This window comes from Pimephales promelas, chromosome 14 (genome assembly GCF_988280905.1).
Source record: "Pimephales promelas chromosome 14, fPimPro1.hap1.1, whole genome shotgun sequence".
Taxonomy (NCBI): domain Eukaryota; kingdom Metazoa; phylum Chordata; class Actinopteri; order Cypriniformes; family Leuciscidae; genus Pimephales; species Pimephales promelas.
Window position 1 is genome coordinate 23,931,955 of NC_142782.1, and position 23,899 is coordinate 23,955,853.

At 36.9% G+C, this 23,899-nt stretch overlaps 3 protein-coding genes across 8 annotated transcripts in view; 2 read left to right on the forward strand and 1 right to left on the reverse strand.

Moving 5' to 3' along the window:
• The window catches only part of cep104 (centrosomal protein 104), a 58,331-nt gene extending 41,719 nt beyond the window's left edge, over positions 1–16,612 (forward strand). For 3 of the 5 annotated variants that reach the window (XM_089119648.1, XM_089119651.1, XM_039657969.2), the window contains 11 exons: positions 2,300–2,473; positions 4,826–5,002; positions 7,601–7,801; positions 7,919–8,014; positions 9,186–9,246; positions 9,398–9,476; positions 9,788–9,896; positions 9,985–10,123; positions 11,438–11,505; positions 13,920–14,010; positions 14,267–16,612. In XM_089119648.1, coding sequence (XP_088975774.1) covers positions 2,300–2,473; positions 4,826–5,002; positions 7,601–7,801; positions 7,919–8,014; positions 9,186–9,246; positions 9,398–9,476; positions 9,788–9,896; positions 9,985–10,123; positions 11,438–11,505; positions 13,920–14,010; positions 14,267–14,433 — 1,362 coding nt within the window. In that variant the 3' untranslated portion in view covers positions 14,434–16,612. The remainder of the gene's footprint in view (positions 1–2,299; positions 2,474–4,825; positions 5,003–7,600; positions 7,802–7,918; positions 8,015–9,185; positions 9,247–9,397; positions 9,477–9,787; positions 9,897–9,984; positions 10,124–11,437; positions 11,506–13,919; positions 14,011–14,266) is intronic. The other 2 variants (XM_089119650.1, XM_089119649.1) reach the window with 2 other exon arrangements.
• Positions 16,210–18,591, reverse strand: b3gnt7l (UDP-GlcNAc:betaGal beta-1,3-N-acetylglucosaminyltransferase 7, like). Its single transcript, XM_039657972.2, has one exon. The coding sequence runs from the start codon at positions 18,089–18,091 to the stop codon at positions 16,823–16,825; it is 1,269 nt and encodes a 422-aa protein (XP_039513906.2). The 5' UTR covers positions 18,092–18,591; the 3' UTR covers positions 16,210–16,822.
• Positions 18,592–20,143: 1,552 nt separating this feature from the next.
• On the forward strand, positions 20,144–23,744 carry c14h1orf174 (chromosome 14 C1orf174 homolog). 2 transcript variants are annotated; one of them, XM_039658069.2, is made up of 4 exons: positions 20,144–20,292; positions 21,084–21,161; positions 21,346–21,732; positions 22,572–23,744. In XM_039658069.2, exons 1-4 carry the CDS (start codon positions 20,152–20,154, stop codon positions 22,671–22,673), a joined length of 708 nt encoding a protein of 235 aa, XP_039514003.2. In that variant the 5' UTR covers positions 20,144–20,151; the 3' UTR covers positions 22,674–23,744. The 2 variants fall into 2 exon arrangements, with proteins under 2 accessions (XP_039514003.2, XP_088975779.1); XM_089119653.1 differs by lacking the exon at positions 21,084–21,161 and having other exon boundaries at positions 20,263–20,292.
• Positions 23,745–23,899: the final 155 nt, after the last annotated feature.

Consider the following 23,899-nt stretch of genomic DNA (forward strand, 5'->3'; position numbering starts at 1 on the left):
GATTTACTTGTAATTGTAATGCTCAATATGGCGGCTATAGGAATGCGATTTCCTTAGTTAAACAGGCTAATAAGAGGCATCGTCTGCTTTTTTCCATTGGAACTTGGACAATCGTTACCTGCACCTGCCTGAAACAATTGTTTACTTTAAAAATTAATCTTGCAATTTATATTTTTACAAACTCTAAATTCTAATGATTTAGAACTACTGATTTCTATTAACTATGGCCAAAATGATCACTCAAAATAAAATCGCTAAATGTGTGAATGAATTGGGCTGCATTTACACTGCAAGTCTTAAAGGGTTAGTTCACCCCAAAATGAAAATTCTGTCAGTATTTACTTACCCTCATGTTGTTCCAACCCTGTAAGACCTTCGTTCATCTTCGGAATGACCTTCGGAGTTATTAAATACATCGTTAAAATAGTCCAAGTGACTTCATATAGGTTGAAAACCAGCTGTGTTTGCGCAATTTCTTTTCTTTAAAAAAGATAAATATAAAGTTCCCATCTTAATAAAAAACTGTGAGTGAGCAGATACAGGCACGTCTGCCTCATAATACAACATTAAAAAGCTATCTGTGAATACACGTCATCGCCTTGTGGTGGATGGAATCCAAAGGGGAATCGGATATGTGTTTATCCAGATATCGGATATGTATCTGATTTAAAACCACATTTGGAAGTGGCTCAAATCGGATGCGAAAAAATTGAATTTCTTGGGGATTTTTGTGTTTACACGTGTAGGCCTTCAGCAAATTCCGTTTTGTGTCAGATGCGAGTAAAAGATCGTTTTTTTTTTTCTGTGCCAGTAAACGCAGCCCTGTGTAACTTTATTGGAAACTATAACAATTGGCTCTATGCACGGCGGTATTTCCGGTGAAGGTGTAAGGATGCTCGATAACTTCCGCCGATCGTAGAGTCCAATGCAATACCGAGAATTTATATTGAATTTTATACTCCATGGTTATAGTAAAGAAACGTTAGTCACAAAAACGGATAAAACAGACACCACTCGTTGTGTTTATGCTTCTTTTTAAAATTATATTAAATAAACATAACTATATATAAAATTACATCTTAACGTATGTACGTTTCGTTTCAAAGACTGGAGGACAGTAAATTTTAAAGACTCTGCCATAATCCCGTTTTCCTCGGTTTTCCTCCGCTTTAATCTCCACAACCGGAAATGGACGAGCATCCTTGCGTCAAATGCGGAATTTATGCGTGCATATAGCCCATTCCTTTCTGATACAAGGGAAAGGATTGAATAAATTGAAAAAACATTTAGACCGTCTACTAAAGATAATATCTGTCATCAGTCATGTATGTGCCTTAGAAAAATAACTTTTAAAATAACTGGTAAATTCACCAGTGGTAAATTCAAATTATTCTTTACATTTAAGCAATCAAAATGAAAATATGAGGAACACAATCATGATTTTATAACTGTTTTTAATAAATATGCATGGACAAAACATTTAAATGCCATAGTCACAAATCCATAATCTTATTATGCAATTAGCAATTGTTTTGCATCCAGTATATCAGGCTGTTTTAAAAATGTAGTTTTCCTATTGTACTGACCTCAGGCTAAATGATCATTAAAGGGGTTTGAGCAATTTGGCGTGAGTAAATTGCATTGAGTTGATGAGCCTTTAGCTTTTCTTGCATGCAAAAGTTCACTCTCTAGGCCTTGTGCATTCTCAAAGCATGCATGTTTATGGTTTTGAGGTGACAGCTGTGTTTTACCTCCTGTCAGTCCTTGAATGAATCACTCACAGTAAAATTCGTGGCCTTTAGGGGTTTCATTCTAAACAGTTTTAAATGGTTGTACTGTGAGTCTGAACAAGTGCCTGCTTTTGGACACATTCCAGTGACCCTCTTCCCGTGGTTATTTAGTTAAACTAACACAGCACAGCATTTAACTGTGTGCTTTAGCGGACCTGTTGATGCTACCCTGCACCATGTGTTGTTGTAAAGGTCTCAGGCGGTTTCTCACACGGCTTCTGTGTGTATTTACTTCTTGACTGAAATTCTGAGGGAAAATGGTTCCAGGTGGCTCTAAAATTAAACGTGCAAAATGTAATATTCAAGATTTGTAATGGGTAAACAGAGTTGCTTATGTTTAGAATCACTTAAACTCTGGCATGGGAAGTAAATTGTTTTTTTTAAATAAATGGAAAACCTGATTAAATAAGTTATTAATATAATATGAAATTTGACAATATTGAAAATAAAACCTTCATGTGAATTATTATGTAAAGTAACAACAACTGTCTGTTTGTGTTGCATTTTAGGTATTTCTTACATCTATAAATCTGCTTCGAATGATTCTGAGTGAGTTTATTCCCAACCATCAGCTTGGCAAATCTGAGATCAGTCACTGTGTGGAACAGACTTGGAATAATCTGCTCTTTAGGACCGGAGACTCAACCCTAAGACTCAGAACACTTGCTGTCACCTTCATACGGGTCAGTGCAGACTTTTAAAATACTTTATTTGTATTCTGTAAGGAAGTGACTCCTGCAGCTATTCAGGTCATTGGGTGTCAGTTGAAAGGTAAAATTCCACTGGAAGAATCTTCACCAATGAGTAAGAGTGGATACTGTCTAAAGGAATGCCATACACTGGTTGCCTTGTAAAATGAACTCACCTGTAAACTGTAATTTAATAAATGTATTTTCTATTGGTTTTCTATTGGCGCAACTGGAGATCTTGTCTTTTACCATAACCCTGCTGTGAGATTTCCACATTTCAATCTACCATTTTTATCTGATACATTTGTATAAACCGGTCTGGCCACAAAACCTCTCAAAAATTCTTAAAGATAGTTTTATGGCTTTCCGTCCAAGTTTATTATCTTTACGGTCTTCCTCATTCTATAGTATAAGTTGACAGTTTGAAAGACTATTTAACTAATCATCATATCAGACATTTATTCTTCTTGCAGGATTAACAATTATTATGCTTTTGAAACCTTGGTCAAAGTCAGTCAGCGTGTGTCTGAAAAAAATTTCGTATATAACAAGAGGAGAAATGAAACTAGGCAGATATCTAGATTTATAAACTCATGAGTTTGAGTAATCAAGAAGTCAAGTTTGCTTCTGCCTAGTAACAGAAGGGTTTGCTCGCTGGATTATACATATGAGGAGCCAATCATATTGTAGGGAAATTATGTAATGAATCACATGTCACCTTTGCCATGCTCCTATTTTATAAAAACTGTTGTATTCTTTTTGCTTTTTGGGATTCTTCCTGAAATTTGTCTGAGATCCTCCAGCCATGATTAAAGGATATTGAAAGGCATTTTCTGGAGTTTGTCTAGTAAATTCTGCGCAGCAGGTTATAGAACACTAGAGATCTTGTTCCCGAGTACTAGTGTAAAAAGGGGTGAGACGTCTGACTCGAAGCCAGCTCATTTGTCGACTGTAGACACAGTGCTTGAGTATAGATATTAGAGCACAGTCCTTCGGATGAGACATTAATCAAGGCCCTGACTCTCTGTGGTCATTAAAAATCCTATGGTACTTCTCGTAAAAGGAGGGGTGTAACCCCGATGTCCTGGCCACATTCCACCCATTGGCCCTTGCCAATCAGGGCCTCCAAATAATCCCTATCCACTGAATTGGCTCTATCACTCTCTCTCCTCATAGCTGGTGTGTGGTGAGAGCATTGGCGCCGTTGTTCTGTGGCTGCCGTCGCATCATCCAAGTGGAAGCTGCACACTGTTGTTGTTTGAGGAGAGAACCCCTGATATGATTGTAAAGCACTTTGGGTGTACAGTATTACATATGAAAGCGCTATATAAATGCCTCGTTCATTCATTAAGTGTCGACTGTAGGCGCTTGTGTGTCGACTAGAGACGCCCCAGGTAAACTTAAGTCGGGTTTTCTACCACAACAGGTATAGCTGTGCATTTGAATTTTAATTTGTGTAAAATGGAACAAAAATATTGAAATATTGCATTTCGTGGCATGTCTGAAATTATCATACAAAAAAAAATGCTGTCTGGGATGGGAAAAAGTTACACAAAAAGTTGTAAATTATGGTTCCCTTTCATCATTGTTGTTAATTTACTTTAAAAGATTTTCGATTTTGTCTGATTAAAAAAAGTTCAGGTGTAGATCATGTGAGGCAATCCTGAACTACTTTATCTTGTCACAGTCATCATGTTCTATCTGAAGGATTGGGGACATTTAGTTTTCTTGTGTAACTTACTGACACTGATTTGTGTTGTTTGTTGATGAACAGGTTATGTCTCTGTCAGCATTGTGTGGGGAAACTTCATTGTACAATATAAAAAGACATTTGTGACTTATGCTTCTGAATGGTGGAAAAAGTATGTCAAAGGCCACACCTTTTAATGAATCTTTTAAAACTCTGACACCAGTGCTTCAGAATGTTATAAATCATACAATCCAACATTGTCAAATCATATTCACTTATTATTTAAGTTCTTAAAATGTCCTTAACATTCTTAATGTCAACCTTGACCATCGTGTCTCTTTGCTATATATATATATATATATATACACAGTACATATGAGTTAATGTCTTGAAAAATTAAACATTTTCTTTTTAGTGTGTCTGATGTGACATTCCAAGCATTCCGTGTGGGTGTGCTTATGTGACACAGTTTAGCAGAATTCAACATTATACAAATTAAATAAATCTGAAATATATATATATATAATGTATGTATGTGTGTGAACTATTCTTTTTACAATAAGCAGACTGGCTTTGATTGCAATAACTTTTTGAGGATTTATAAATGTGTAATAAAGAGTTTGTGTTCTGTAACTTCAATGTTGTTGTGTTTTCAGGAAATGGCTTCATTTAAAGAGGTGAGAGCTCTGCAGATGGTTCCTTTGGAGCTTGTCAAGCCCATGCAGAGCAGTATACCCGCTAGACTGGCGCTGAGCAGACTGGAACTATTGGAGAAGCTTCTAGAACAGCTGGGCACCAAGAATTCTGGCTTCACCCTCGACAACGTCATGCGGGTACTGGCCTAACTTCCCCTCTCTCTGAGGAAATGATCTCACTGGGTGTCAACCCAATGGCCCTCTGCAAGTTTTAAAGCTTAAAAAAAATCTTCTTTAAAGTAGTAGCTTAAAAACTGCAAATGGCCACATGATACATGAACGACTTTGTGCTAGTCTGAGACCACACACCCACTGGCTTTAGGTGCCAGCTGTGGTATAAATGTTTGTAGTTGGGTGCGTGTGCAAACCTTAACTGTAAGGTTTGCCTCTAAGAGCACACAGATATTTGGGTTTTTGTGGGCAAAATATCACAAATTTAGCTTTCTGTTGGGATATAAAGGTTCATTTCATTCTCACAGCTATCATTAAGATTATTGAGGGTTTCATTAGACTGAAACAAAGTGGCCTTTGTAGAGCAGAGTGGGTGTATTCTACCCTATGTAATGTCTGTTACGCACAAGGGCTGTTCTGACAACCAGTTGCATATCCATGGCATAGTTTATGAGATTCTTCCCAGCGCACTTTCTCTGTCCCGGCAGTTAGAGTTGCAAAGCTGTTTATCTGTTACATTTGGTTCTTTCTTATTTCTTTCAGGGTCTCAATTACAGAGTTACTCAGTTGTTCTCTAGTTCTCTATTCCAAGTTATTTAATTGTTTTTATTTCGGGATTTGTGCAGCTTAAAGAATATTTGCTGTGCAAACTTGTGGCATTACTGCAATGGAGACTGTGAAATTTCACAAGGATCTGCAGTGTGCACTGTGAGGTTTCTCTCTGTGTTCCAGTTGGGCTTTGTTGTAATAAAATAACGGCTGCTAATTTTGTGTTGGCTTGGAAATATGCCCAGGTGGCCTAAAGTCTCATTTTCCTCCACATGGTAAAGTTAGAAGGTTAAGGGTCATATCATATAATTTATCAACAAAAGTATATATATATATATATATCATGTATTATAATATAGTTTTTAGTGTTCTTTTTATTAAGGCAAAAATAGTGTCAAATTTTTACATTGGTCATTTATTGTTACCTGCCATAACATGACAATAATTATCAGCTTATTTATATCGGCCAGAATTTTAAAATTGTTTTTGTTTTTTTTGTTTTGTTTTTTATTGCAAGCTTATTCATATTGCGATACAATTAATATGTCAAAGTAGACACAATGTATATGTATTTTTTTCCCTTCCCCTCCTCTACACCCCAGTGAATTGAAAAAAAAAAAAATTTATAAAAAATATATAAATAAATAAAAAAAAGAAAAAACAACAACAATAATAATAATTAACAGATACGTAATAATTAACAGATACGTAAATGTATACGTACACATACCTACTCACTCACACATACATGTACATACATAAATACCCTGATGCATCATACATACACCCATATATTCTTTCATATATACACCTGTATTCCCATGCGTACATACATACATCTCCATATACATGTTTGCATATAGACATAAAAATTTCCATATTAGAAATTTACATAGAATTTTAATATTGTTGCATCCTTATAACATTATTTATGGACTGGATATTAAAGCGGTAGTTAACCTAAAAACTGAATTCTCATCATTTATTGGCCTTTGTTGTTTCAAACCTGTTTGTTGTATAGAAAAAAGGCAGCTTATATTTTCTAAAGACAAGTCATACTATTTCAAAAACCGCCAATGAGTCAGCTTCCAAATGTCTTTTAAATATTTATTGGATCTGTCTGTTAGTTTGGCTGTTTTCCTTGGTGATCTCCTACAAAATGGGTTGCTGTAGGTTACACGTAGGGGTGGTTGCTAAATGCCTTCTGCTTGCTGGTTTCCTGGGAGATGAGATGGGCTTCAGGGCACAGCAGCGAGGCGATTGAGTTTCCTTTAATTAAAATGAGAGATCCAGAGCCTGGGAGCACATGAATGGGATCTGTGTATGGAAATGGGGAGAGAGAAAAGTGAGAGACAAATAGTTTTAATATAATAACTGGAGTTCATATACAGCCTTTGCTTCACATATTGTAACAAATATCTAGGGAATATTGTATGTTTATTTTTTTCAGTATTTTAAACATTGGTTGATTTGTTCTTGTTGCCATACACTAGTCATACGCTACCGTTCAAAAGTTTAGGGTAGGTACGATCTTTTATGCTATCCAAAGCTACATTTATTTTATTAAAATGCAGCAAAAACAGTAACATTAGAAATATTACCATTTAAAATAAAAGTTTTCTATTTTTATAACATTTATTCCTGTGATGCAGGCAATGCAGAATGTATAAATGATCCTTCAGAAATCATTCTAAGAAAAAAAAAATCATAGTATTGTCAAAGTTGAAAACATAATATAATATTAATTGTTTTTTTTAAACTTTAATATATATTTTTAGGATTATTTAAATATATAAAGTTAAAAAGAACTGCATTTATTTAAATAGATTTTTTTGTAACAATGTAAAAAGTATTTTAATGATCAATTTTACACATTCTCTTTGAATAATCAATTTCTTTCAAACAAACAAACATTCTTACTGGCCCCAAACTTTTTAAAGGTAGTGTATCTATTCTACAATTACATTCTTATACTTAATATATATATTTTTGTGTGTGTGATGAATGTTGTGTTAGTTTCTGTCAGGTGGATTAGAGCACAGCGCTGCCTCAGTGCGTGAACTCTCTGTGAGAGTTGTCCAGGATATGTACCGTCTTCACGGTAAAGCGGTTTTGAATTATCTTCCACCTGATGACACCAGCACACGTAAAAACGTCCTCTACAAGAACCTTTTCGACTCGTTTACCAAGTTAGACGGAAACAACAAAAATATGCAGGTAAAACCTGTCTCCTGTCTGGAGAGTGTCTTGAGTGTTATCTTTTAAAAGCTTGGAATGTTTGTATGTGGGGATATTGCATTCGGTTTAAATAGTTTCTCTCTGTCTTTAATTCAGGAGAGAAAAAAAGTGTCCGAACTGGAAGATGGTGAGAGAGAGAAAGAGGAAATCAGGAGTTTACAGGAGCAGCTTGCAGTGCTGAAGGAGATCAGTGTAGGTATAGTGGTCAAAGGTGGCCTAATCTATCTCTTCTCTTTTGTTTTTAATGCTCTCACACAAAATGGCTTTTTTTATACCCGTCATTAAAGGTGAAGCATGTAAGATTTTTTCCCAAATGTGAAAATACATTCTCTTAACCCAGTTCATTGTTCATTGACCACTATTAGTATTCCATTCATGGGTTTATCGCCCCCAAATGTCTAAATGTTGAGCCCTCCAGGCACCATCAAAACATTGAGAGCGATCTGCTCAGATATGTCCGTTTCTGTCCAGCTCAATATATAGTGAGAGTTTTGGCTGTGGCTACTGTAGCAGACGAAGCCACGGGGTGTTTAACTGGTGTGGAACCATTGCTTAGTACGCATTAGATGGGAAAAGACAGCTTGGGTTACAGAAGTGCAAGCCAAAATTCATTGCATTTAGATTAAACACGTCTAAGCGAATGAGACGAGGATAGCTTCAGGTTGTAGTAGGTGTGCCGAAAGGTAGGGGCATGCTGAAAGATACACAATGCTACAACAGACCCCAAACCCAACAGCTGCTTTGTGACCTTTCGGCACATCTCTACCTACCGCCATGCCTATTACTCTGACCTGCAGATATCCACACTTAAAGCGAATGGGTCATTATTATGATGCTACAGGCTACTGTGGACGCTTCAGTACCATAGAGCATCATCATGCACTCGTACAGAAAAACAAAAGTTACCAGTTTATAATGTTTATTTGCACCTGGTGCAGATACGCTGTATGGGTTTATTATCAAGTAAGTCGCTTGTGTTCGCTCTAGACAGTCTTAGCCTGCTCAATTGCTTTCTCATGAAACATAGCAACACAGTTAAAAGTATTCCTAATATTTAACCTTTTATTAAAAGTACCCCATTTTACCTGTTGAGACATGCCTTCACAAGCACCTTTAAGAGCTGTATTTGTGATATTTGAGTTGAGGGAGGCACAATGGGCGTATTTGGAAGGTTGTTTTAAAATATGTTTTATTTTTGTAATTCATACTTCACCTTTAACATTTCCGTATCTGGAAAATATTTAGCTGGTTCGCTTGTGCATCTTGGACTCATTGGCTGAAAAGTGCAATGAGCCCATTTGGCCATCTGATAAACAAAAAGGTAACTCCACAAGTGCATTAAAGATGTGAATCTGTGTTTTAGGAGAAAAGAAAGGACAATTCCAAATTACCTGAGAAAAAAACTGAGAAGGCAGACAAATCAGGTGTGTGTAAACTGATGTGTGTGCATGATGTAACTAACTGTCTTTGTGATGTGTCTTAGTAAAGATCAATTAATAAAATCTATTTAATTGCTTTTAAGAAATGCAGCCCTGAACTGAAAGTGAGGGTTAAATATGTTCCTCTATGTTTCAGCAGTTGTTAAGAAGTCAAACCAGTCTGTCCCTGCTGATGCGAAAGACAGCCAATCATCTGCAGCTAACTACTTAGACAAGTGAGCACCTCTTGTCACTTGTTGATTCTCAACTGAGCAGTCTAATTCTCAACTGAGTCAGTGGAACATCCATTTATGAGTCTCCTGTTTAGTAGTGCTTTGCAAATGTCAAGTCTTTGTCCTTTATAGTTCTTATAAATACAATTATAATCTCACCAAGACATCTGGAAAATGATAGCATAATGTGCAATGCTAATGGGCTCTCATTTAATCAGTCTGTCTTTATACTGCTGGGAAATAGTCTTAATAGCATGGCGAGTGAGAAATGAAAGATTGGATCAGAGTTGATGCTGGTCCTGTTTTGTGTGTAGTCTGTGTATTTTTTGTGGGGAGAGAGATGCGTCATTCACTGAGGACGGACTTGACCTGCACTACTGGAAACACTGCCCAATGTTGCAGCGCTGCCTTCAGTGCAGACAGGTACACACTCACACAATCATTTCTTATTGGTTGAACTACTTCTCACTGTTCAGAGTGTGTTAATGTAGTATGTTTGTGTGTTTGTTAGGTAGTGGAGATTGCGAGCCTGATAGAACATTTGCTGACAGAGTGTGAGCGGAGGGCAGATTTCACCCAGTGTCCTCTCTGCTGCGAAGCCCTTCCCAGAGATAAGCTAACTGAGCATGCTCAGAGCCCTGCTTGCAATCGTGAGTACTTTGTGCGGATGCACATTGTTTTTACTTCATGCTCATCAAGAAACCACACTCAGTTCTTTTACAAATGTGTCTCCAGGGTCCAAAATTAACATTGGGCTGGTGAATTGATGTAATGCCCGCAGTGGTGGAATGTAACGAAGTACAATACTTTGTTACTTTACTTAATTACATTTTTCACGTATCTTTACTTTACTTAAGTAGAATAAATAGTGCATACTTTTTACTTTTACTTCGTTACATTTTGCAGCAATTATTTTACTTTCTACTGCACTACATTTCTACAACTTCTGTTACTTTTTCATTACATTTTCTGATCAGTTTTTCCCCTGCCAAAACATAATCTGACCATCCGTTCATTGCACGTTTGTCTCACCAGTGACATTTGGTTGCCATAGATACATCAACTAAATGCGTCTCGCACGCAGTGTGTTTATCGTGCAATTTATACACGAAAATTTGTTTTTACGTGCATAGGAAACACACCGTGTGTAATATACGTTTGGTTAGGATTATGGCAAGCCAAGAGGTTCATAATTATACCATAAATTAATCGCGTTTACTGCCAAACATAGTTATTAACATAAGTTAGTATATGGTTTATATTGCCTAATTGCAAGCTTGTTTCAGAAATGGTGACAACAATTTTTTTCCATCATTATTGAACATCATTATAGGAGTATTAGTTTGAATGAATTAGAATTAAATGTTTTATTAATCATTAGAAAATAGTCATTAAGAGAATCAATTGTTATGCAAGTACTTTTACTTTTAATACTTAAAATACATTTAAAATCAGGTACTTTTTACTTAAGTATGGTTGTCATTGTGTTACTTCTATTTTTACTAAAGTAAATATTTATCTGGTTATTTGTACTTTTACTTAAGTACTGAGATTCAGTACTTCCTCCACCACTGAATGCCCGTAAATATTTCTCACTGGCCATAGAACAGTATTTTGGAGTGTTTTTTTTTTTTTATATAAAACGATCTGTTGTTTTCCTTGCATATTGTGATAAACAGTCCACCTTATTGAGTCAGTTGCCACATCAAATACTAGATGGTTCTCCTCTCTTGTCAAACACAAACATGCGTTTTTCCGTCATATGATCTTTTTGGCAGCTTAGCGAGAGAAATATTTAGATGGCACGTCAAGGATTTTTTAAGAAAAAATGCTTTCCACTGAAGTGAAAGGTATGTTTTGACAGCCTGCATTTTTTTTTTTTTTTTTTTTTTGTGCTGTTTGGGGGGAAAAGTAAGAACAGTTTTTGCTCCTGGTAATGTATTTATTCTTTTGTTTTTTGTCAGCACCAGCTTCTGGAGAAAATTGTAATCACTGTCCTCTCTGCCATGAAAACTTCGCCTCGGGAGAGGAGGTGAGATCACATGGTAACACTTTATTTGAAGGGGTGTGCATAAGACTGACATGACACTGTCATAAACATGACATAATACCTGTCATGAACATGAAGGAGTCTTTATGAATGTTTATGACTGTTGACATTAAGTGTCATTCGGTAAATTATGACACTTTTAATGCAAAGTTGACATTGTTTAAAATGTCTTTGTTATGACAACTTGACATTAACAAAGACAAAAAAATGTCGACTTGACATCTTTATAACTAGTCCAACGTGTTCGACTTTACTTGAGGTAAGGGGAAATATTAATGACACTGTTGTTAAAGCATTTGACAGTGTAATAACCCTTAATGACATCTTTATAACTAGTACAATGTGTTTCACTTTAATAATGGTGTCATGACAGCCAAAGTCAAAATCAACCACATATGACAGGGTAATGTAATGTTAACGCAAAGCTAAATAACTTCTTTAAGTTTGATAATTAGACCTGTTATGACATATTTGTGACAGGTTATGATTTCTTGTTAAATGTCAAGTTGTCATAATCAAGACATTTTTGTCTTGGTTAATGTCAAGTTGTCATAACAAAGACATTTTAAACAATATCATCTTTGCATTAAAAGTGTCAATTTACCGAATGACACTTAATCTCAGTTCTTTCAATAGGGGCCAAGCAGAGAAGCGACCAAACATCTCCACGTTTTCCCTATTTAAATACAGTTACACGAGTAGAGTAACTCGACCAAGAATGGTGACACAAAATAAAACGTTGCGCTTTTCTAAGCATGTAAAGTGGATAACTATAATATATGGCGAAATACCACAGCAAGTGATTGGGAGCACTTCGACTCGACTCTATGGACTCGGCGCAGTAATATCATCACTCTGGAAACGGAGAGGACTTTTCACAAGTGATGATAATACTACACCGAGTTGAAGTGCTCCCAAGCACTTGCTGTGGTATTCCGCCATACATTATAGTTATCCACTTTACACGCTTAGAAAAGTGCAACTCTATTTAAATCGGGAAAACATGGAGGTGTTTGGTCGCTTCTCTGCTTGGCCCCTATTGAAAGAACTGGGCAAAGTTAAGTGCGATCAAAGTGTCTCGCGCGCCAGAGCGATTGAGCGCACGCACTGAGACGAGAGAGGTATGTATCAACTCGTTTTAGTTAAGGGAATAACATTTTAATTTGAAAAAAAAAATAATAAACGGTGGAGTATCCCTTTAAACAGGGTTCTTACAGTCTGCAAAATCTGAAAGTATCATGCAAATCATCATATATGTATTTACTTTAAAATGTGTAAATAGTCATTTTCAGGCCTGAAAAGTCATGGGAATGAATAAAACCAAGAACCATAAACTTTTAATGTATTGCAATTTAATTTCAGTTAATGAAAACCATTTTTAATAGTTGTAGTTAACACTGGTGCTGGGAATACATTAGTTGTCTTTGATTCATAAGAGCTCTTTTGTGCATTACTAACTCTTTTACAATGGCTAGAAAAACACTTCATCCTATTTGGTCAAGTAATTTCATTCAATCTGAAATGACAGAAATAGCAGAACAACACAATATATAAAGCTTTATATAAAACTTTTGAACAGGAAGATGTGAACATGTGAACAACATTTAAAGAATAGTGTTTCCTTCTGAGCGTCAGTGAATGTTTGCTCCTTTTGCAATAGTTATGTTTGAGTCTCTCAGTCGTCCTCGGTGTACAAAAGATAAAAAAATATTTCCAAATCATACGCAAAAGGAATGAAAATGCAAAAGATGCTGGGAAACTAAAAAATTTGCAAGACCTGGAGGATTCTTCTGAAGAACATTGGGCTTTTTAAGTGTTTATGACAAACAAGGGACTAAAGAACAACCATCACAAAACAAAACAAAACAAAACAAAAAAACAGTCATGGATCATCCGGGTGACAACAAAGATTTAAGAATCAAGCGTCATTTTTATAAAATAAATTTATGGACTACATGTAAACTACATGTCTTTTATGTAAAATATCTTTTTCAGGACAGTACTAAATACAAAAAAAACATGAATTTTTATCACTCTTATTATGTTAAATATAATTAACAAAAACAAAATTATTCATACCATACCATATTTTAAGAAAGTGCAAAAAACTTCTATAAAAAAAATTATAAAATTTTATAACCAATTATAAACAAAAACCATTAGACTTTACCATTGATTATTGAGAAAGGGTATGAGAGAGAGAGGGTGTATCTAAGGTTTGGGAATATAAGAACACCGGTATAAAATCAAGTCTGAAACCAACACCATCGGTACAGATTATTTACACAGGCACCCATGATGATTAAAGTGAGATTTACAGTGTCTCTCTCTCTCTCACACACATGCACACATTCTCCTCATACAGCAATGTAACAGTGCATGTCTTGTGTGTGCAGGCCTGGAAATCTCACCTCATGGGACCGGAGGGTTGTAAACAGAACTCGCGGAGGAGAGCGTTACAGCAGAGCACTCTCTCACACTCACAAGGTGATCATTCATCTCTTTTAACCTCAGTGAGACCTTAACAACACCACACTGTCCCATACAAGCCCCTACTGCCCCACATCGCTTCATAAATCACATATAGATCCAAACTGCCCCACGTGGCCTCCACAATGAAATGGACTGTTCTCGTCAAATTACATATGGTGTTTCTTTGGCTAAACTCTATGCAGCATCCCATAATGTTCCTCAACAACTAATGTACTCTGTTGTTTGTATTTATCTTACTCTTTGCCCTCAGGAAAGACGGTCAGCTCAGGTGTGGCTAGGACAACAATGGTCATTTCTGAGTCCAAGGTTCGAGGGCTGGCCCGAGGTAGTCGCATCCCCGCTCCTGCTTCCAGAAACAACAGACACATCAGAAACCCTCCAGGCAAGGCCTCTACCCTCCGACTACAACAGGCGTGACGCAAAGATTGCATTCTAACTCTAGTAGTATTGCTGGATGGAATCTAATGTAATCTTACACTCAAATCTACTTCATATCAGGATTCAAATAATGCATTATTGCACTCTTATTATAGGATATTCCTATAAGACACAAATAACAATCAGCATCATTTTTCTGAGCACACGTTATATCGGTAACACCTCATGTACAATTTACCCACAACTGAATGTACTAAATCTGAAATATGCGTTGATGGCTTGTGAACAAATTGAGCAGAAACCGGTTAATGAGCTGGTATGCAGTTTGTGTTCTGCTCCGTTTACCTTTCCAGGTTGCTGTTCTTTTTGAGAATTTTATTCTTGTATATTGTTTTCATACTTGTTTGTTTAGTGTGTGTGTGTGTGTGTGTGTGTGTGTTTTATGTGAATATTTTGTGATTATAGCACCTTGATATTTAATATTTTTTTAAGCGTTACTAGCAGCACCCCGGCCAAAATTTGGTTTCTGTCTACGAGATTTGGACTTAGGACAGATTCTCATTGTATTGGATTCGGATAATGCGCTTACATTCTCTGCAGCACTGGCCTTGAAATCAAACAAAAATGTTTTTCTTGAAAAGGCAGAGGCTAATTCAATTCTCATATCTGCTTTGATGCTTTTCAGAGAATCATGACATGGAGCATAGATTGTGCCAATGCATGAGACTAAAGAGCCAAGAGTGATGTCATTTGCTTCAGTATTAGGCCTCGTTCTTGGCCTCGTTTATTGTTGTGCAAATTGTTTTTGTTGTAAGTCCCAGGGTATGATCTGCATCGAACTATTACATCGTGTTAAAAAGTGAATTATTCGGTCCTTTCATGCTTATAAAATCCTCGAGACCGAAGGTATGGAACAAAATGGAGGACTGTCCGAGTGGAATAGGCTGATTCTGTGCCTGAAAATAAGCCATAAAATCACTTATAAAAGTGAAGACTGAACACAAGTGTGCCGTTTGAGTTTACCCATAATCAAGGGACTTCAGGGATGATAGAATTTTTAAAATGTACAACCCCAAAAGTTCTTTTTAACAATGTTTTCTGATGGTCATGTCTGACATAATGCAGTGTCTCCTACCTTCACTTCTGAGACATGCATTATATAACTGACATTCATCAACTCCTACAGACATGATTCACTCATGTATAGGGGGATTACTGAGATGTCTAATATTTAAATATGAACTATTTATTGATTTAAACAAGTCAAACTAAGCATTTTTTTCGGAGTTGAGAAAGTTTTCTAAAAGTGATAACTGTTTGTTGCACAGATAGAGGATTGATACCCAAATAGTATTGATTTTGCAATCATAAGTCTGACAGTTGTACTATATATAGATAATGTAGATTATAATGGTAGAATGTCATAGGATATTTGTTTGTGTTTGCTTTAATTTAGATTTATTTTAGTCATAGTACCAGAATTAAGAAGCACAGCAGTTTTTATCTCATAGTAAACTGGTTCCAGTCAGCAAATGATGAACAAATGTGTATTGTGAGTTCTTAAGGATATCATTAGTCTGGCCACTTTCCCTTAATAGCTTTAATATTGTCTGTACAGACTGTCTGCACGTAGATGTGCAACAAGAGTTTGAAGCTAATTTTAAGTGTAATATTGTTACCATATAGAAATTCTTTATTGTAATTTCAATTGTCACAACACATACGCCCCTCAGCTCTTTGTGCATTGATATTAACGGAAGCTAACATCTGCTTTGTAGCTTTATTTATTTGAAGCCATTTTAATAAATGTATTTGAAAAAAGTTTTCACAATCTTTTTTTTTTTAATCTAAAAAAATTCTCCACATATTTAGCTTTGTAAAAGTTAGGTGTTGATTGGGTGTCATGGCCATGGGGTAATTGTTTACCCAAAAATTAAATTATGTTGAATGGAGCCTAAGATTTTTGGCAAAAGCACAATTATAGGAGTGAACTGAACGCCGACTTAAATTTCAGTTTGTTCCTTGCACAATGCTGAAGGTTTGACTTCACACATAAAAACACTTTAATTAATCTTACTTAGGCCTATATGGTGCTTAAAATCTACACTCCATTCTTTGTAAGGTTCCTGGTGAACTTCACAATTGACATACAAATTTTGTAGCTATATGGTATGTGTTTAAAAATGTACTTGGAAAAATAAATCTACCCTGAGAAACATTCAAGTGTGACAACTAGCCCGTTTTTTAGAACAATATTTGTTCCCCAAGATGGTGAATTGGAAAACGATAATAACTTGTGATTTATTACATTTGACAATTGATAACACAAGTAGTCGTCATCGTCGCTTAGAAAACGTAAAAAAAGAAAGGTTAAATCAGCAAACACGTGTCATTTGAAAGAATATCTACTTTATGTCTTTGTAAATAGCTAGTCGATTACGAATTGTCTGGCGCAGATCAAGTACTCGTTTTGTACAAGATTCCACATGCGCATCAGCTCCTGCGGAGCGAGTTTGTGCACCACGATGAGTTTGCGGAAGAAGCACGGCTCCCGGTTCAGCGGCGTCACTTTGCGCTTTATGATCCCGAATGTCCTGAAGCCTAGATGCTGCTCGGGCACGATCTGCAGCTTCTGAAGGCACATGCCCAAAAACACATCATCAATGGGGTAAAGCTCCACGCTCTCAGACACCACGAAGAGCCTGCGAGCCACCTGAGAGGACATTAGAAATCCTCCCCCACCCAAATAAGGTGGATAGCGCGTATCATACAACTCTTTCGGAATGAAATATTTACTCTGGTGGTTTCTGATCGGTTTAGCTTCAAAAATAGTGTCCCCTACAATGAGGTTTTCCACCCTGTTCTCCTCCACTCTAAAGCCAATTAGTTCCACGAGGTTCTTGGTGTGGACAAACACATCATCGTCCCCTTTGAAGATGAAGGGAACTCCACGGCAGTAGATGTTGAACCACCTCAGAAAGTTCACTTCCTTTAAAGTGAGATTGAAGAAGGTGTCCATGAAGTCCCACTGCAAGATGTCACCGTAAGTTCGGTCTTCATAATGGACCAGGGCTTGTAAATTCCGTGCGTCTTTGCCACTGGCAGGAGTTCCTAAAAGAAACAGCGTTTTTATTTTCAAGCCCTGGATTTCTGCCTCCTTTCCCCAGGTCTGTCGTACGGCCTCTCGTCGGTCATGTTCTTCAATAACCGATTTGACCACGACAAGAACATCCACGTCACCGCTACACTTCTCGGGGTGATTCAGCAACATTGGGAAGTATCTGCAATGCCTGTGTAGGACAAATTCGCGGAACCTTGGGTTCAAACGACGAAACCAGGCTTGAGTCTTTATCGTGGAATTTTCACTACATATGATTCTATCCACGTCCCATTGTTTTGGCATGGATTTTTCCACCTGCTCCAAGTCATTCCAGCGAGATTGAGATGCATTTTCAACTGCCTTTATGCTTTTTCTTTTGAATGACGAACATTCGGGTCCACACCATTTGTTTTTCACGTTGACACCTTTAATATTCGGGTCCGTGACTGTTATTAATTTCTGAAGCATCAGTAAAGTGGCAAAAATCAAAGTAAGGCTCACCGCAGCTCTAAAATTCCTTTTCTTTCTACAAAAGAATTCCATTACGCACGCGCTCCTCGGAGAACAGTCTGTTCGGTTGACCAGCGGTTTTGTCATGATAAGATAGTCATGTCACCGGTAATCAATTTCCGTGAATTTGGGTTAAAACAGTGTTATAAAAGTATTTTAAAAAATCAGCGAATAGTCCATATTAAGGCATTTTGATTAAGCTGGAAAGGCTGTCCGCTCCACTTCTCTCCTGTCAGACTGTTTTTGTCTGTTGTCCCCTTCATATATTGCCGTAACAGGTCCTTCTCTTTTCAAGTTCCATCGTTAAACTGCTGAAAATGGGAGGCAGTCATCCTGTAAAACAATCGTCCGTCTGCCCTCCTCTCCTCCACCTTCACGAGTCACGACACCTACCTGCTACAGGCTCTCTGGTTACACACGACAGCTGTGCAAGCGTAGAATATGAGTGTGCAGACGAAGAATTGGAGCGAGGACTATTTACGTAGGCTATTCAGTTTATGTAAATATTGGAGTTGAAGTAACTTGTTTTTTAAATGTGTTTAACCCCGTTTTCACATCCACCCCACAAGCACATTGGAAGTTATCGCAGTTTATCACTAAACTTACTGAAATTATTTTAGTATTTAGCTCCCCCGTGTGGTTCAAAGCGATAGAGCCAAGGTATTTTTGGAATGTTTTTCTTCTGTTAAAAGTGATACAATTTAGTATTTAATCTGTGTCCTCAAATGCTTGCTACTGCCTTAATAAGCCCCATTCAGCTTAAAGGGATAGTTCAAAAAATAAATAAATAAATAAATAAATAAATAAATAAAATGATTGCCCCATGATTTACTCACCCTCAAGCCATTAAAGGTGTATATTACTTTCTTCTTTCAGAGGAATACAATCAGAGATATATTAAAAAATGCCTGGCTCTTCCAAACTTTATGGAGGACGAGATTTTGAATTCCAAAAAAGTTCATCCATCCATCATAAAAGTACTTTACACGGACCATGGCTCTAATGGTTAAGGCCTTCTAAAGTGGTGCGTTTGTGTAAGAAAAATCTAAATGTAAAACTGTATAAACTATTTCTGACAGATGGCCGTACGCATCAATTTAAACGAAAGAGCAACCCCTGACTTGACGCATTTGACTCAGAGGATAGAGCAAAACAAAACACCAGTCACGAATTAGAAGTCTAAAACGAGAATTTTTAAGAGAAATGTCAGAGGATTTTAAGTTTGTTTTCTAACCCTAGAGGCATCAAAGCTATCCTCCATTGCATCAAGGGTTACTCGTATAAGTCAACTTGCATTTGTGGGAAGCTAGTTATTTTAGTTTTTAAAGTTTTAGATATAGAAAACAAAAACCCATTTATTTGCTTCAGAAGGCCTTTATTAATCCCCTGGATTACTTTTATGATGGATGAATGAACTTTTCAGCAGGGTTCAGGGTGCAACCACAGAAACCTAAATTTCTCGGGACAGCAGCATGTGTCCAAATTTTAATCTTAACCGTTCTATTTCATCAGAAACGATCTTGAAACAGGGATATAAGTGTAAAATACCAAACTTGTCCTTTAATATAAAACAAATACACACGGCATGCAGTCTTTATTGTTGTTAAAACTCAGGGCAGGGGTTGATATTAGGATAGGCATACATACCTACAAAATTTTACCACTATATAATGCTTAACCATATATTTTACCATATATATAATGCTTAACATTCTCATTTGCCAATGAAATCTCCATGTGAGATTATTAGGCCTAATTGTTTAAGCTTGTGATGTCCACTATGATGATGTCAGGCAGCAGGGATATTAAACAATTTTCAGAATGACAATCTTTGAGGAACCTTTGACTAAAGCTTAATACCTACAGTACAGTGTCAAATAATATTGTCATCAGTAGAGGCTGGTCCTAATATCATATATTCACGTCATATTAAGTCACAATCACAATAAAGTGTATGACTCATTCGACATATTTCTACGATGATTTAACTTGGCAATTGCCATGATCCCATGTAGCCTAGCCTAGGCCTATTGATCGCTTTCACTCGACCTATAAGGGCAAACTAAATTTCAGTATTCTATACAAACAGACTACGCAGCTACTAATTGATGGATATTAGCCGCAGCCTCAGAAAAGCCTGAAATAAAATGTTCAACACCCATCTCGTGATTCTGTGTAGCGTAGATTATTGGATGTGGGCGGGGCTTCAGCCGTCACCGGAGATAAACACTCGCAGGACTCCAGTCCACATCAGTTTTGGACGCAAACTTTCAATGAGGGCAAAGCAGGTAAGATAACGTAATTCAGAACTTTTGCTTTTAAACTGTTTTTTTCCCCCCCTGTAGTAAGAACGTGTACAATCCTGAGTTTATGCAGTTTCGACTTGTGCAGTTGTCAGCTTTTAGTGTGAAAAGTAATTTACTAAAATAACTTTTTAGTAAAAGTATTAAAACGTTTGGCGTGCAGACTAAGGTGGTGCACGCGCTTTGAATTTTATGATAATCAAATTGTTTTTAATGGGTGGCTTTTTAAAAGCAAGTTTATCTGTGAGCCATTGCCCCTAGTAGTTTTTGACTCACCAATGAGTCGAATCTTTTGAATCAGTTCAGTAGAAAGATCCATTTACGGGTTAATTCAGTGACCCATCGTTGCATGTAGTCGTCGACCAGAGGGTGTTGTTCTTTTTGTGTAATGAGTCATACAAACTGCATGGTCTTTTTTTTAGGCATGTCCATTACTTTCCAACCCTTTTGCCTTTCTCTACCTAATACGATATGGACTGATTCACAAGTTTTGTCCCAGTTCATTCAGTTTGGTCACGACCAAGATGATTCGTTTATTCAATTCGTTCATGAATGGTGTCTTGTTTATTGAGGCGCTTATTCGTTGTGATGTTGGTCTTTAAAGACTGAAGAGAAGAAAATACATCATTGAACAAAAAGTAGGACTATATCTGTGCATGAAAGTGAACGAAAAGGATGTGTTCACTCAAATGTTCGTTTAAACGAAACGCTAGTTATTTCGTTGGTGACGGCGAGGCAGATGCATTATTGAAGTCCTTGATATTGTCTTGTTCCAGACTGTCGTTGGGAGCCACAGACCGCGAGTGTGCGGTGCTGTCTCTTTAAACCCGCCCGGTGTGAAAAGTTCAGTCAAGGTCAGTGTCAGTGTCTATCTACCCAACCATCTCCTCCTCCCCACAGTTTCCGTCTGTCGGCTACAGTAAAGCGCTATATTATTTAACAAGCTTTCTCGCGACTCACGATGTCTCAACCACGTCTAAAACCGGGCTAATACTGTATTCATTTAAAATACGTTTACTATCGGTCTTTTATTCGCAGAGGGCGGTGAGTAGGAGAGTTCTGCGCGGTTTGCTGCAGAGATCAGCGTCTCTTATCGCGAGCGCAGCGCGGCAGATGGCTGGCGACGGCGGCGAGGCCAAACGTCTCCCAAAGAGACCGTTTCACGGTGAAGTCGAGGAGAGCTCCAGCGCGAGCACTGATCAAACCGTCAAGATTCAGCCCGGGAAAAAGACTCCGGTTGAACGGCGCGGTAAAGAGAACTCTGCCGTCAAGTGTACGGGTCTGACAAGCGGCTCTGCAGAGGTGAAGATGGAACAGATCGTTCACAGTCCCCAGACGCGAGAGGACCCGAGCATTTTTTTTGACGAGGACAGCAATCACATTTTCCCAGTGGAGCAGTTCTTTGGGAACCTGGATGTTGTCCAGGTAAGTTAACGTTAAACCGTTTGAGAACGTTTTATTATGATTGGGATGGGAATCAACAGAGATACAGAGGAATAGCGCTGGATTTAAACTTAATTCGCCTCAAACATCCTTGGCCAGCATTTACGTTTGATAGGTCTAAAAGAGTTAATGTTTTACAAATATAAAGTCAAGTAAAAAAACGTAATGATTTAATGTTGACAATCTTACGTGGCTGTTGAAAATTGTCACGTGACCAGAGGTTGACGTCTGTGTAGAAGCTAAAGGAAATGTGTAGCACAACAAAACGGTAGATATAATATAACAAAGTGTGTTCACATTTCTAATTAATGTATCAGACTCAGACTCAGTCTGATATAAGTCATGGTCAAAATACAATACATTTGAATATTAAAGGAGAAAAAAACAGTATAAAGTTGTCTAAATTGCATAAATTATTACTCCCCTCTCCCCAACAATTGCCAGATAGTAAAATTTTATATTATTAATAATAAAATAGATTGGAATTAAATGTTTTAAATTTGAGGAGGGGCCATGCAGGATGTGAACTTTAATTTCCCTTTGCCCCAGTAACATAACTCTGGTCTACGTTAAGCTTTCCAGATAAATAACATGCAGCCAGATGGCATTTTTGCGCACAGTAATCCTGAAATATTAAGGTTAATACAACAGCATGTAGGATTATTGGAATGAAGGTCGGTGAATTCTCAATTGGGTGTCAAAACGCCTCAGGTGTCGGGTTGATTTCATAATACATGCATTCAATAGCCAGCTGTCATTAATACAATTTTAATGTCTTAATATGGCTTTGTTTTAAAACATTCTGACCTGATTTGTTTCAGGATTACCCACGCAGAACCCCAGGAAGCAAGAGAATGAGTCGGAGAGAGTACAGGAGCATGCATTACTATGCCAAAGAGGACAGTGAAGATGAGCGTCTATGAGCACACGACCCCTCTGAAACCGTATCAAACTGTCTGCCACAGTTTTGACCTGAAGCCTGCAGGAGTTCGACTGACCTGGGAGGAGTTTTACAGTATGCTGGTAAAATGGACTTGATTGTTTTAAAGCAAGCTATTTTATTCCAAGATCCTTCTCAATTATAATGTTTGAGCTACACTGAAATGCACTGTGTTGATTTATCAGTAATGTTTTCTTAAAATTTTTTAATGAGGTACGTTATCAATGGCAACTTTAGACCATTACATGTGTGCTGTGCTGCATTAATGGAATGTACAGTAAGAGGGTTTTGTGCTAGACTTAAGGCTAAAACCATCATGTGATTGGGGCTTGTGCTGAAAGAAAGCTACAATATATAGAAAAGTCTCTTGACACAGTGTACCATAAGGTTAATCTGGCAGCGCTGACCAGCACACTGGGTTTTCTACCACTAGTCCTTACTAAGCTTAAAAAATTAACAAACATAAAGTTATCAGTGACAAGTGCCTCAAGTTTGCTATTAAGACTCTGAAACATTCTGAATTTGGCACTTTTAAACCATCTCTGTTGAGAATGAATAGAAAAAAAACTCTTTATACTTATGGTATGGTGCTGTATAATTAAATTAAAGCATGTTTTTTGATATGCCAATGATGTAAAGGTTTTTTTTTTTATTGAATAGTATCTCAAATTAAGAGGGTTTTATTTTAAGATATGATAAGTTGTAATTTTTAACCAATCAAGCTCTTTTTCGCATGTTGCTCCACTAGGAATTTGTCTGTATATGAAGATATTTGTATCTTTTTTTGACTGGATTTGCACTAACTTCACTAGTAGCTCAAATATGTAATAATTTAATATGTAGTTTCTTTGCTACTATGTACAAATTGTCTGAGGTAAAAATTGTGATTTTGAAGTTTATATTTTTCTATTGAAGTAAAAAAAAAATCAAGTGCTAATTTTGTTACCAAATGCCTTGTATGTACATGCCATTATCAAGTCTTCAGTGTATTATCATACAAAAGTACAATACTCCGTCCAGAGAAAATAAACCTCATGAATGACTTCGGAAAAATGACTTTTTTGATATGCGTGTGCAATCGTATTACTATATTTATTTCTTCATATTTAACCTTGTTTAGTTTATTAAAATGTTAAGAATATTTTTTTTTCAGGTAAGGCTTATGTATTCTGTACAATAAATAAGACCATTGTAAAGCATTTGCTGTAC

Bases quoted from the DNA above. Each gene is read 5' to 3' on its own strand.
- c14h1orf174 (XM_039658069.2), top strand. From the start codon at position 20,152: ATGTTCAACACCCATCTCGTGATTCTGTGTAGCGTAGATTATTGGATG. The intron at 20,293-21,083 runs GTAAGATAACGT...GTCTTGTTCCAG, and splicing joins TTTCAATGAGGGCAAAGCAG to ACTGTCGTTGGGAGCCACAG. The intron at 21,162-21,345 runs GTCAGTGTCAGT...TTTTATTCGCAG, and splicing joins GTGTGAAAAGTTCAGTCAAG to AGGGCGGTGAGTAGGAGAGT.
- b3gnt7l (XM_039657972.2), bottom strand. From the start codon at position 18,091: ATGACAAAACCGCTGGTCAACCGAACAGACTGTTCTCCGAGGAGCGCG.